Source organism: Triturus cristatus, chromosome 1_2 (assembly GCF_964204655.1).
Source record: "Triturus cristatus chromosome 1_2, aTriCri1.1, whole genome shotgun sequence".
Lineage (NCBI taxonomy): Eukaryota > Metazoa > Chordata > Amphibia > Caudata > Salamandridae > Triturus > Triturus cristatus.
Window position 1 is genome coordinate 586,489,986 of NC_140580.1, and position 13,591 is coordinate 586,503,576.

Genomic DNA, 13,591 nt, shown 5'->3' on the forward strand with positions numbered 1-13,591 from the left:
CATTCTATTGCCCCAAATCACTACTAAATAGCAAGATAAAAACAATGGCCACAATTTCTGCCACTAGACTGGCCCCAGTGCACACTGACCTGGTCCACTCAAACCAATCAGGATTTATATCTCAAAGATCCACTAAGCTCAATCTAGGAAGGTCTTTCAATGAACTGGCCATCGCAAGGTCATTGACTGGGCCACAATTTCAGTGGCATCCTTAGATGCATCGAAAGCATTTGACTCAGTAGACTGGTAATTTCGGTTTCAGAAACGGAAAAGGATGGGGTTTGGCGCCCGCCTCCTGTCCTGGTCAGATTGTACAACAAACCAAAGAGTCTCAATGGTGCCCAGTCCAGGGCCTTTCCTACTTGTTGAAGACAATGCATAGTTGCTCTCTGTCACTGTGCTAGTTGCCTTTGTGATAGAGCCATTGGCATAGTGGATTAGAAGGAATGTTCAAATAAGAGGGTGGATATAGGTTAAATACATTTTGCTGTACTCGAACGACATGCTGATATCCATAGCAAGCCCATGGGAATCCCCTGTCAGGCATAAACAAATATTTGATGCATATGAGTTGGTACTCAGAGGCCGTATGAAGCTGCTATTTGGCAGTAGTGGACGGGTGAGGGGTGGGGGGTGTTAAAAAAAAAAGAAATAAAAAGGAAACAAAAAAACCACTTGACTTACCTGCTGCCCTCTGCGGACAAAGCAGGAAGCACACAGGCTCCCAGACTCCCCTAAGCCAATCACAACGCTGCCGCCATCAGCATGACAGCAGCATCGTGATTGGTCTGAGCGGCCTGGTTCGGTGCTCAGACCGGTAGTGGGAGCCTGTGTATGTTCTCCACCCAGCTGTGCAATACAGCCGGGTGGAGAACATGCTAAGTGCACATGACTGTATGACCGGCCCGAGAAGGCCGGCCAATCCGTCATAAGCACTTAGAAAGTGCCCACCACTCCTGCTCTGTGAGCAGCCTAGCCCTACCCTGCTCCGCACCAACAGAGCCAGTACTGAAAAATAAAATAAAAATAACATGGTGTTATTATCATTATATTTATACTGTGGGGTGACGCTCCTCTACCTTAGCGGAGGAGCCACAGCTGCGCAGAGGACCTTCAAGACTCCAAATGACACTGCAAACAGCTAGAATAAAAATAGAGTCGGGCACGAAAACACCAACAGAACAACCTACAAAGCTGCACTCATAATCTACCACCAGCAACTGAAAAACGCCAAGAAAACCGCGCTAGCTGAACGCATTAAAGGGAGATTCAACAGCAGCAAGGAGAGCTTCTCAATCATCAAGGACTTCACCACGCCCTTGGTCTCAGTAAACAACATCACCCCTCCCAAGAACCCTGAAATAACCTATCAAACTTCTTCTACAGCAAAATCGCATACATCTACAGCAATTTCTCACACCAACCAGACCACATCAATTGCATCGTAAGCCTGCCCATGACCAACCAAGACGGTCACCTGACCGAATAAAAAACTCACAACACTCACATCTCACCCCACCTCAGAAAGCTCCATTGGCTCCCCATTCACAAAGGCAGCCAGTTTACACTCCTCACGTACACATACAAAGCCTTGCACAGCACTGGGCCAGCCTGAACAGTCGCATACACTTTCACCACCCTGCCAGAACCTACGCTCAGCCTCAATCTCACTAGCAAACACCCATGCATTCACAAAAGCAGAGCAGGAGGTTGCTTGTTCTCCTACATCACACTCAAAACAAGGAACAACCTTTCACTACACATCAGAGCCTCCTCCTCAATTCTGGAGTTCTGAAAGAAGTTGAAAACCTGGCTCCTGGGATAACTCTACGGGGAACTTACACCCACACCCCTGCTCAAGTGCATGGATACCCTCAAAGGAGATTAGCAAGCTTTACAAATAGACATAACGTATGAAAAGGAAAGGGCATCAACTGGGATAAATCTTTACTGTTCCCCATAAGATGATAGAAACCAAGCAGATTGCTTCCCTTGCTGCTTAGGGACACATGTAACAAGCAATTTTGTGTTCGCAAACGGCTGTTTGTAAAAGCATTTTTTGAAGATCAGGCAGTGGTCCCACGGACCACTGCCTGCTCTTAAAAAATTAAAAGAAAACTTTTCATTTATTTTTTGTTGAGCATCCAGTTTTCCTTTACAAAAAAAAAAAAAGATTGCTTTATTAAAAAGCAACCACAGACATGGTAGTCTGCTGATCTCAGCAGGCCACCATACCTGTGATTTTTGCGATTCATAATGGGTAGCATATTGCGACCTACCTCATTAATATTCATGAGGTGGGTCATTTGCGACCCATTAGGAATCGCAGAAAGTGTTCAATACACTTTCATACATGCCGTTTTATGATTACCCTAATTGCGAATCGCAAGGATTCGCAATTAGGGAATCGCAAAATGGTTTATTAATACATCTGGCCCTTAGAGTACAATACAAACACTTTAATAACTTAAGAATACGGATATCGTCGGATATCCATACCTATTACACTAATAATCTCAAACCATTGCTATTGGCGTTTTAAATAACAATGATTTTTATTTTTGTTTGTTTGCAGCGGAGTGATGATTTAGGGACGGCACAGGGAGAGTAAGTGATGGGCGAAGCTAAAGCCCATCGGAAACAAAAAACAAGTCCTTCATGGCAACTGGTGTTAATGTACAGCGCTTTTTCTACATACAATGTACATTAAAACATGCTGCGACCTTAAAAAAATGGAGCAATTATGTTTTTTTGTTTTTTAAAGGGCCCCAGTTTAACAATTTACCTCTGAGCAGAGTATATTTAGTAAAAAAAAGGAGCGCGGCCGCCATTGTTAAAGTTAAGCAGTATCAGACTACAGGAGGTAGCCCATATACCCTAAGGAGACTAGGGCAGTAATCTGTAACAAACAACAGTATCTTAAACAAGGGTATGATTTGCAGGTCAAATACATGTGGCACAATTAGTTGCGAAGAAAAAAATCCAAAGAGGAGAGACCAAGGAGACATTTTCTTGTGAAAATAAATTGTATTTCAATCAATAAACATGTTGGACATATTGAACTTCATATGTACAAGCATTGAATGGCATGTAACCTACAAAATACTGTGCACAAGTGCTCGTGAAGGATTGTGACGGTGCAAGTGACTTGTGACGTGGTATATAGAGCGATGGTGGCAGGCGCAACAAGAAACAAGTGGGATTTAAAAATCTTTACATATTTAGGATATCCAAGCAGTTAATGGTACACGAATACAGAAATGAAATGAAAGGGGTATCCGTAAATGGGGGCGCCATGAGTTCTGCTGTGGAAGTCGAAGCGTATCAGCCTGCAGAAGTGTTAGGCCATTATCAGGATCAGGTTACGGTTTATTTATATTGCAGTGTCAAGAGTCAAAAGGAGGGCTCGGTCCAAGGCGATTCGGAGAAGGACCTGTAGAAACTTAAATGATGTTGGAAGGGTCCAAGGTAGGGGTGCAAAGCATCGCTTCAATTGCGAGAAAGGGCTGCTGGTTGTAATACTTGGCTCAGTCAGCGTTGGCACGAATGGATCGCCGTAGCCGGCAGGAGTCAGGCTTGTTAAAGTTAAAGCGCGGGGCTGCAAAAAATAAACAGTAAACAGATAATGTTTTACAAGTTTAATATGGCTAGCCATGCAGAACAAAAAGAAGGTGCATGGCTGCCATTGTTAAAGTTAAAGTACGAGCAGAGCTACCCCTTTCCGGAAAAGACAAGGACTGCAGGGTCAACATAAATGTGGTACCTATACAAGCTGTAGCAACGCAGTGGTTGACATCGAATTTGCACATGACAACATTAAGTGGACAAGAAAGCCATTTTCTAATTGCAAGACCAAAAATTTTATATATGCGATCATTTGTCCCTGTCCAAAAATCTACATTGGAAAAACTTCCCAGGAGATTCGACAACGTATAGTACATCGATCATGGATCAAGAATAAAGTAACATCAGCTCCAATGGTCAACCATTTCATTGATTCCAAACATGGCGATCTTGATTTCAAATGGACTGTTCTATCGGTCATCAATCCCTCACCAAGGGGTGGTGACACTGATTCAATGCTACTTAGAAATGAGGCATATATGATTGCAATATTTAATAGCATCACGAAAGGGCCTAATGAAATGTCGGAACTGGGTAGACACTGAAACTGTTGGTCCATTCATATCGGAACTTAATTATCTAGAATGAAGCCCATTTTATCTGGCAAGCCCATGAAGGAATCTACAACAGTGTTCTGTATTCATCATGATAATTATACCAGGCACACTGCCCTGTGCTGTTTCCAAAAATGCAGCGGAGACTCTCCTCTGGCCACTATGTGAGGCCGTTTTAACCAACAAGTATAGTTGTTAACTCACTTTACCAGAATGCATCTGATCGGGAGAGGCTTCTTAAAGGCTGATGCCCGGAAGTGACACGCATTTTCAAAGAGAAAACAAGATCGGATTATGCTCCTCGCCTTCTTGAACTGACTTTCAGCGTTTTTTGCCACAGCATCCAGACGCGTTTGAAATTGACATTCCTTTTTCTTCTTACAGCGCAACGAGAAGCAGACTCGAAACACGCCAGTAAGATCTATAAACTAAGTGAGCTTCATTTTTCACAAAGCGTTAAATATACACTGGCGGACCCTTTCACAGCCCTTCCATAGTTACATTGTTCTGATTTGTTACACAGGAGGCCCTTGATCCAAACTGAACTTGGAACTTGCATGCAAGCAGTCAGTTTCAACTAACAAACAAAAACATTCAAAGACTCGTTAAAAGTAAGTTACACCTTCTCATCCCTGACAACAATGTGTTTCAAATATCATCGGCAAATACAATGATACAAGCCTAATTCTTTATTACAGACTGAGCCTTTCGCAACTTCCTCTGCCCCAGAGGATCACGCGGTAGGAAAGTTTTTCTCTTATGAACAGTTACTTTTAGAAGAGATCAACTTTTACGCTTTTTACATAGGAGACATAGAGATCAATTTCCTCTTCTTAATATTTCACAACCCTTTCTTTTTGGATAACCCAGTTCACGCCCTGAAGAGAATCCCGTAAATAATTTTGGGAATCGAAACGCGTCGGCACTACACAACGCAGGGACTGTTTTCATTTAATTAAATTTGTTCTATTTGAAATGTTCTAAAACTTTTAACTACTAGGCATAACAGCTTCTTCCCTGTGTTTAGCAGTGCTGAAAATGTAGAAGACAATTAGACGGTTAATGACTGTCATGTTGCTGCTATTGTATCATGAACTTTGACTGGCTTTATCACACACAACCACTGTTGGTTATTGTTGTCACTATGTATTGTTGTACCGCCACATCACAATGTTGATTTAGGTTTCATCCTTTTTTTCATGTGTTGTTACATGTATCGCCAAAACGTATACTAATTCATACATATCCACTTGTGTTTGACTTAAGAAATAATATGGTTTTACGTCTCTCCTTAAAAGCGAATGACTTAGCAAATATATGCGTCAAGTCCAGTTTAATTTAGTTAATGGTCTTTAGTCTGTTAAATCATTTTAACAGCAGATAAATGTGACGGATAGGACACCTTTCTCTTGTTTAATTGTTAAAGTTAGATCGCTGCATGGCGCGCTGCAAAAAATAAACAGATGTTTTAAAAGTGGAATACGGTGCCGCCATTGTTAAAGTTAAAGCGTGGCATGGGCGCTACAAAAATAAAAAGATAATGTTTTAATGCAGGCACACTTACTAAACTGCACACACTAATCAACAGAAAATGAAAACAAGCATTGGCATAGCCAATAGGTCTCGGTTTTGGGACCTTATGTGTCTATCCTGAAGTTTTGGCTATGTTGTATAGCATTATAGCTGATGTGCAAGTCAAATAAGACAATGACACACTGCTTCTGCAAGGTGTGATACTCTTAATCTATAAGAGACTCGTGCGTAAAGACGAGAGCCATGCAAAATTGGACCAAGCAAAGATAAACAGTGGAGAGTCTTCAGTAAGCCATGGTTCTTTCAAAACAATGTTCCCCTCACAAAAATAAAAAGTTTGCATTCGACCAACCAAGCGGGTCTAAAACAACTTTCAAGACTCGGTTTAATTGTGAGGTGTAAGTAAATGCAGGGGAAAACGATAGGAACAACTTGAGAGTAAAACCATCACAGTGAACGAGTTTAAACTTAACACAGTCTTGGAGACCAGCACAGAGGTTTCTGGCAGAGCTGCCTGGTGTGCGTGTATTATGCTGCTGTTCCTCCCGCTGCTGCCACCATCACAATGAGACAAGGAAGGAGGTCGCCTCCCACAGGCAGGCAGAGGGATACCACCTGCACTACTGTAAACACCAGAGACAGGAGGGCAGGTCTTGCGGAAAAACACCATCGCCGACCTACAATCCTAGAGGCAGCATCAAACGCGGCGGCCATCTTGTAGCGCAAAGGTGAACCGATAATTACTGGGCAACCGGTCCGTCCAAAACAACTAAACTAGCCTAAATCTCGCAAAATTTGAATAGAAATGTTTGTTTGTCTTGTAGAGTTATTTACCATGTACATTAAATAAACAGTTATAAGTAGACGTTGTATTACTAATACCATGTCTATGCTACACATGGTTTCTTTGTACATAGCGACAAATTGCGTAGAAACGTTTCCGAGTCAACATGTTTAACTTTTTCACAAATGACCAGCTGCAGAGTGACTTTTATTGTCTTCGTCTTTTATTGCTGATTCCTATTGGATTGATGGTCTGTTGCACGCAGTGGGCGGGACGTCCATCATTCCGAAGAGCACTCAATTTAAAAGGCAAGCAGATTTTTCAACATCAGCGCCTCCTCGCAGATTTCCTCCATCTACTCGCCTCCGATTTCAGCTATTTTGATCAGGGTGTGTACGGAGAAGACGGGGTGGACCAGACACACAGCGTTTCCCTTGCGGGAGCGAGCAGGGGCACCATCTGTTTTCAAGATAATTACAAACAGATGGTGCCAAATCTCGCTCCAGCAAGGGAAACGCCAAACGTGCATGCACTGAAATAAAAAGCAATGCAAAACGTGCACGCTTTTTGGAAAAATCCTGATCGATTCCAAAAGGTCCCCTCTTATGCAGCGCATGCGCGCCCCTCTTAGGCAGCGCATGCGCGCTGCGTAGGCGAGACCTAAACAAGACTTCAGTTACAGAAACAACGTGTAGGGGAAGTGCGTAGCTGTCGTGCCTGCATCACCAGCCACGACGACGAAACCAAAAGAGTGCTCAGACACTCTAAATGAAACATACAGACTAAGGTCACATGTAACAGCAGTCCTAATGGGAGGTTACAACAGTAGAAAAGGAGGGACTACTAAAGAAATTAGCTAAAGAAAAAAAAAGTATTTCCAAAAGACAGTCAAAGGAGCCAATTAAAAACATGGGTGGAACATGGGCGGAGCTTAGAGCCCATATTCTGAATACAGCATGTTTCGAAGAGATAGCGCAAGCGCTGCCTAAGCGATCTAAAAAGTCTGAATGAACAGCGGCAAAGTGGTGCTTCATTTGCATGGAGCCATGCCCCCATGCAATGAGGAAATGCCACCTTCAGATCATGCTGGCACACAAACAAACCACAAGGGACCGCACAAATGTCTGTGGTCCCTTCTGTAAAAACAAAGGACCCCGGGAGAGCTGAAAGCAGGCACACACACCTGTTCTACCCATAGGCCACTTGTCTAATACGGCCCCAGGACTATATACTTGATAACAAAACACTTTAAAGGGCTCTACTTTCCCCACAACTCTTTCAGGCGGGAAATTATGATAAAGGTGGAATACAAATACAATTATTCTACATTGACTTTCAGTTATAGGGTGTTTAAGATATGTTGTGACTCCAGAGGCATATTACCTGCTACAATAGCACATTATAGAGAAACAAGGGCAAGGACATGCATAGTTTCAAAACATGGTGGGCTTTACTGCCATAAATTACGAATGGATCTGAAGAAGAAACTAAGTCAGAGTATTAAGTTATTATAGAATGCGGTGAAGCTATTTGAGTCGAAAGGCCTTTACACCAATGCAGACTTTAAAAGACAAATAGAAAATGTATTACCTGAGATTCAAATTTTAACCTTCGAATAACTTCCTCCTTAAATTGTACTACTTCAGCAGGGATTTCCTTACAAGGAAACTTCGCCATTGTCTCTGGGCCATTACCAGATGGAAAATTTGGCAAGGTGGAAGGGTCGACAAATTCGCTCAGGGCGCAGACATAGGCTTCACCTTGGAGCAGTGAAATGACAGACCAGGTGATTGGGGCCACAACGGCCTGTCCGATAATGGACCCGAACAGTAGGAAATTGCTGGGAGCGGTGCAGTTTTTGAACCATCTCCGCCGACATTCTGCCACTAGGTTCCAGGTGTGGTTGTTTAGAATCACACCGCCAAGGAACAGTGCCAGTACAGGAACTCCAATGGCTGCCAGTCCATAGAGGTAGTTTCTCTCTTTCGCACAGGGGCAGTTGAAGGCAAGGAATGAGTACAGTTGTTGGCTGCCTAGAGTACCCAAAGCCACCAGGCTGTTAAAAATGACCACATCTTTGTTCTTAAAAATCAAGGCGAGGAATTTGAGATTTTCCGAAATCACAGAAGACATGTCTTACTTATGGTGTTACCTGTACCAATATCCAGTGTATAAAAGGAGAGATATCTGAAACAAAGAAAGAAAACAATTATTTAAAAAAGCGTATCATGCATGCATTTGGCATATTATTTTGTGACTTCGGTCGATTTCTGCCAACTACATTTCCTGCACCCTGGTAAATGCACACAAGCTCAAAATGCCACCAACGGGATTTCCTTTAAATGGTTTAACGAGTATAAAACAGACAATGGGGCACTGCTTTGTGCCAAATCAACATTAATCTATAGATGCGCACGTAACCCATTGACACCCGCGGCAATGTGAGATACATCACCAAGAACGATTGATCATATCGGAATATCAGCATCGAAGAGGGACACTCCCACGTAAAGGAAACGTCGTGTACGTTGCTAGGGAAATGCATGCCACTGCTCACTATACCTGGCCTCCTTTTTGTTTAGCAATATTACAATGAGTAGATGGGGGGTAAGCATTCAGTGCATTCATAAACATACTCTCGTCAACAAAATATTCCCCCTTCAGAAAATATAAGCGACCGGACTGTAAATCGGGACCTTACCAGGCTCATACCACCAGTTTCCGTTATCTTCAGTTAAACATGACAGCCACAATGACCGTCCTTAGAGTTTGACAAACAACTCAAGACTGACAAATATATTCCTGGAAAACAACACCCCCTCCCTTGAGACAATACTTCTATTCAGTGACTCGCCCGCCGATCCGAAGAAACGCCTGAATATATCGCCTCGGGGGGTGGGGCGCTTTCTTTCTTCGGACTGTCTCCTCCCAGCCCCTCCCCCCAGCGCTGAACGATGTAGCAGCTCGCTCGCGTGCAGCCTGGTTCGCTTGTGTTGACGGGGGTTCTGCTGAAGATGCAGCTCTGACTGCTAGTAGCAGGAAGTCAGGCCGACCCGCTGCCGATCAAACCCATTTAAAACGCACCAGTTTCCCACAATCTGCAACTCACAGACCTCGAGTGCTACCCTGAAATTACTTGCAGCTAATTTACACAATCGCTGCATTGTGCTGCGGGAGCCCTGGTGCTAAAGGGAAGCATATAGCAGCTGCGAGTACCACAATTCAAAGTGATTTCAAATGAGCTGCTAAAACCCGGCGATCACCACACTAAGTAACCGCAGCTGTCTGTCTCGCGGAACTCAAGTTGCCTTACTGTTGGAAATGGAAAAACAAGCATTTGCAATGCAATAGGTCTCACATTTTTTAGAGTTAGAGCTATTGGCGTTGAAAATGACGATGTCTTTTATCTATGTGTTTTGGTTTGGAGTGTACTGGGGGCAGTGGCGGCTCCTCCGCTAAGGCAAAAGTGCGTCGCCCCACTGCTTTTCAGCAGCGTAAATAAAGGAAAAACAAAACCATAATAGCTCGATGCTATCATTTTCTTTTTCCTTGCTGCGGCAGGTTTGTGGGGCGGGGCTGCTCTGCTCACAGAGCAGGGGGGGAGTGGTGGGCACTATGTAACTGTGCGTGAATGTTTTTTCTGTCTTTTTCTGTCTGTCTTGGGCTGGCCAAACCATCATGTGCACTTTGCATGTTATCCACCCAGGCTGCATTACAGCCTGGGTGGAGAACACCAGTTTTCCAGTCCCTATCTGAACGCCGAACCATGGCACTCAGACCAATCACAACGCTGCAAGGCTTAGGGGAAACCGGGTTCTTCCTGTTCCGACCTGACGTGGAGGAGAGACGGAGGAGAGACACAGTGATAAGGTGTTGTTTTTCATTTTTTGTACACCGCCTAGCCACCTCTGATCCATGCCAGCCACCACTGAGTGGATGTATTAACAGAGACGCAGCTGCAGCACTGTCTAGAGGACTAAGAATGAGGAATTATCACTGGGAACAGATACATAGCTGCAGCGTTGCCTAGAGGACTTAGAATGGAGGAATTACCACTGGTACGAGGTAAGCAGCTAGGAGCACTGTCCAGAGGACTTAGAATGAGGAAATACCAATGAGACCAGAGAAGCAGCTAGCAACACTCTCTGGAGGACTTAGAATGAGGAATTACCACTGGGAACACAGACACAGCTGCAGCACTGCCTAGAAGACTTGAATTCGGGGATTTACTGACAGGACCAGAGAAGCAGCTAGCAGATCTGTCTAAAGGAGTAAGAATGAGGAATTACCACTGGAAGCAGAGACAAAGCTGTAGCACTGTCTGGAGGACTTATAATGAAACATTACTACTGGGGCCAGAGAAGGAGCTAGCAGCACTGTCTGGGGGACTTAGAATAAAGAATTACCAGGGGGAACACAGACCCAGCTGCAGCACTACCTAGAAGACTTGACATGGGGGAGTTACTGACAGTACCAGAGAAGCAGTTAGCAGAACTGTCGAGAGGACTTAGAATGAGGAATTATTTCTGGGAACAGAGACACAGCTGCAGCACTACCTAGAGGACTTAGAATGATGAATTACCACTGGGATCAGAGAAGCAGCTGCAGCACTGTCTAGAAGACTTAGAATGAGGAATTACCAATCAGACCAGTGAAGTAGGTAGCAGCACTGTCAAGAAGACTTAGAATGAGGAATACCAATGCGACCAGAGAAGCAGCTAGCCGCACTGTCTAGAGGACTTAGAATGATGAATTACCATCTGGACTAGAGAAGCAGGTAGCAGCACTGGCCATAGGACTAAGAAAGAGGAATTACCACTGGGACTAGAGAAGCAGCTGCAGCACTGTCTAGAGGACTTAGAACAAGGAATTACCGATTGGGAACAGAGTATTCAAACTGACTGGAATATTTCAGCCCATGGTCAATTAATATCTGTTTAGACTAAAGGGCATCACATAGTTCATACGGGGCCCATCATTTTGCGTTATGCCACTGGGACAAATATAAGAGCAAATCTGTTTTGGCTTACTTACCTGGTCACAAACAGACTACATACTGTCTCAATCAGATTTTAGACCCATGCACAATACCGAGACTACATTGGTTGCAGTCACCGACGAAATCAGATGCTATTTAGACAAAAACATTCCTTTATTACTTGTTTAGTTGGATCTCTCTACAGCATTCAACACTGTCTCTCATCCCAGATTGCTTCAAAGACTGCAGGAGGCAGGAATCCATGGCACAGCACTATCATGGTTCAAGGATTTTCTAACCAACCAAACCTAGACTATTTATCTGGGTTCTTACAAATCGCGCACTTTGAAACTTGAAAAGGGGGTGCTCTGTTTGAGCCCCACACTCTTTAACATCTACATGGCCCCATTTGCCAAGCTTGTTAAAATGTTTGGTTTTGAACCACTGTCATATGCTTATGATACACAGCTAATCGTCACTCTTGACCAAGATCTGAACAATGCTAAAGCTCGATTCTCAGCAGCTATGACAGCGATTGCGACCCGGGTGACAGCTAATTGTCTCCAGCAGAATGCCAACAAAACAGAAATCATACTGTTTGGCAAGGCTTGTCATATTTCGACACCTCACTGGTAGCCCTGTGAACTTGGCCTAGCTCCAACTCCCAAACTGGTCGTAAAAACCTAAGTGTTCACCTTGACCAAGCACTAACTATGAAAGAACAGGTTGGTACCACCACTGGCACATGCTTTCATATGCTGCATCTGCTATGGAGAGTTTTCCCCCTCCTCCCACATTCAGTGAGGAAGACACTAGTCCAAGCATCGGCCATTAGCCGCTTGGACTACTGTAATGCTTTATTGGTGTTCATAATTGAGACTGTCTTTATAAATTGCAAGTCGTTCAAAACATGGCAGCACTTCTCATCAATAATCTTCCGGACCGGGCAGCCTCTGCCCCTCTTCTGCACTTGTTCCATTGGTTGCTGATTCTTAAAATAATCATCTTCAATGTCTGAAGTCTGACACACAAGTCCTTGCACAGTAAAGGCCCGAGCTACTTTTCCCCAAAGCTCGTCCAGTATCATCCAGGCAGATCTTTAAGAATGTGATAAAGCACTGCTTACAGTCCCATGGATCAGTAAATCTCGATCAGGAGGCAGATCTTTGTCATACCTAGTCCCCTTGTTTTGGAACAAGCTCCCACTCCATATTTGTCGATGTGAAGATCATTATAAATGTAAAAAACTTCTCAAAACATCATTGTTTCTGGCCTATTTAGTTTGAATATCTGTCTATGAGCTGCACAGCACCAAGATACCTCTCCCTGTGTGATTTGCGCACCTTATAAATTAAAGTATCATTAACAAATGAACATTAACTTACTAAGCTGTCTTGCATGGTTAAAGCACTTGTTGCAGAGACCATGGTGTGTCCAGCTAGTTCAAGGGTACAATAGTGGTGAGATAACTTAGTGGTTAATGTTCTTACTGGAGAGGTTTGTGTGAAGTGTAGTCACAGGTTGGGCTCATCATTAGGGCAACCAGATGTCTCCAAGTCACTAGAACAACAGTTTTCCAGTCTTGGCACTTAATATAACAAATTGGTGCATTCTGGATAGAGATGTGAATTGACTCCTTGTGTCAATTGAGCTAACACACTTGAAGGTCATTTCTGGTTTAAGGGAAGCCCATGGTTGGAAAACTGATGTCCCAGTGACATGGAGTCATCTGGTCACCATCATAAATTAACACAGAGTGTTAATGTGCCTTCTGCAAAGTACACTATGTAACAAGTAGACCCTCAATGTGTATTTCATGTAGACAGCTCAGTTGGTTACTGATTTTATTGTAGAGATTCTTATGTCACCAGCAGGTTGCACTTTACAATACTTGTGACATAGCTGAGTGAGTTATTAACTGGCACCAATGAACTGCATATAAACTGTAAGGCATAAGCGTAGAACTGTTTGGGTAGAAAAATTCCTTATGTAGTAGCAGACGTAAACCCCTGAGTGCCCTAGCAACGGTGATATCTGGATCCTGGGTAACAAGGTTTTGGTCATGGGCGAACATGGATCATGCGTGTGCACCATGACCTGTCTCACAAATTGAGATCT

The 13,591-nt window shown here is 43.7% G+C and overlaps 1 protein-coding gene and 1 long non-coding RNA gene across 2 annotated transcripts in view; one reads left to right on the forward strand and one right to left on the reverse strand.

The window, feature by feature from the left end:
* LOC146867689 (calcium homeostasis modulator protein 2-like) overlaps positions 1 to 9,497 on the reverse strand; it is a 66,282-nt gene extending 56,785 nt beyond the window's left edge. Inside the window, exons 1-2 of the mRNA XM_085606698.1 lie at positions 9,197 to 9,497; positions 8,086 to 8,682 (exon numbers count right to left, since the gene is read on the reverse strand). Of these exons, the coding sequence (XP_085462824.1) occupies positions 8,086 to 8,628 (543 nt within the window). The 5' untranslated portion in view covers positions 8,629 to 8,682; positions 9,197 to 9,497. The remainder of the gene's footprint in view (positions 1 to 8,085; positions 8,683 to 9,196) is intronic.
* The window catches only part of LOC146867690 (uncharacterized), a 376,821-nt gene that overhangs the window by 11,449 nt on the left and 351,781 nt on the right, over positions 1 to 13,591 (forward strand). The window lies entirely within an intron of this gene.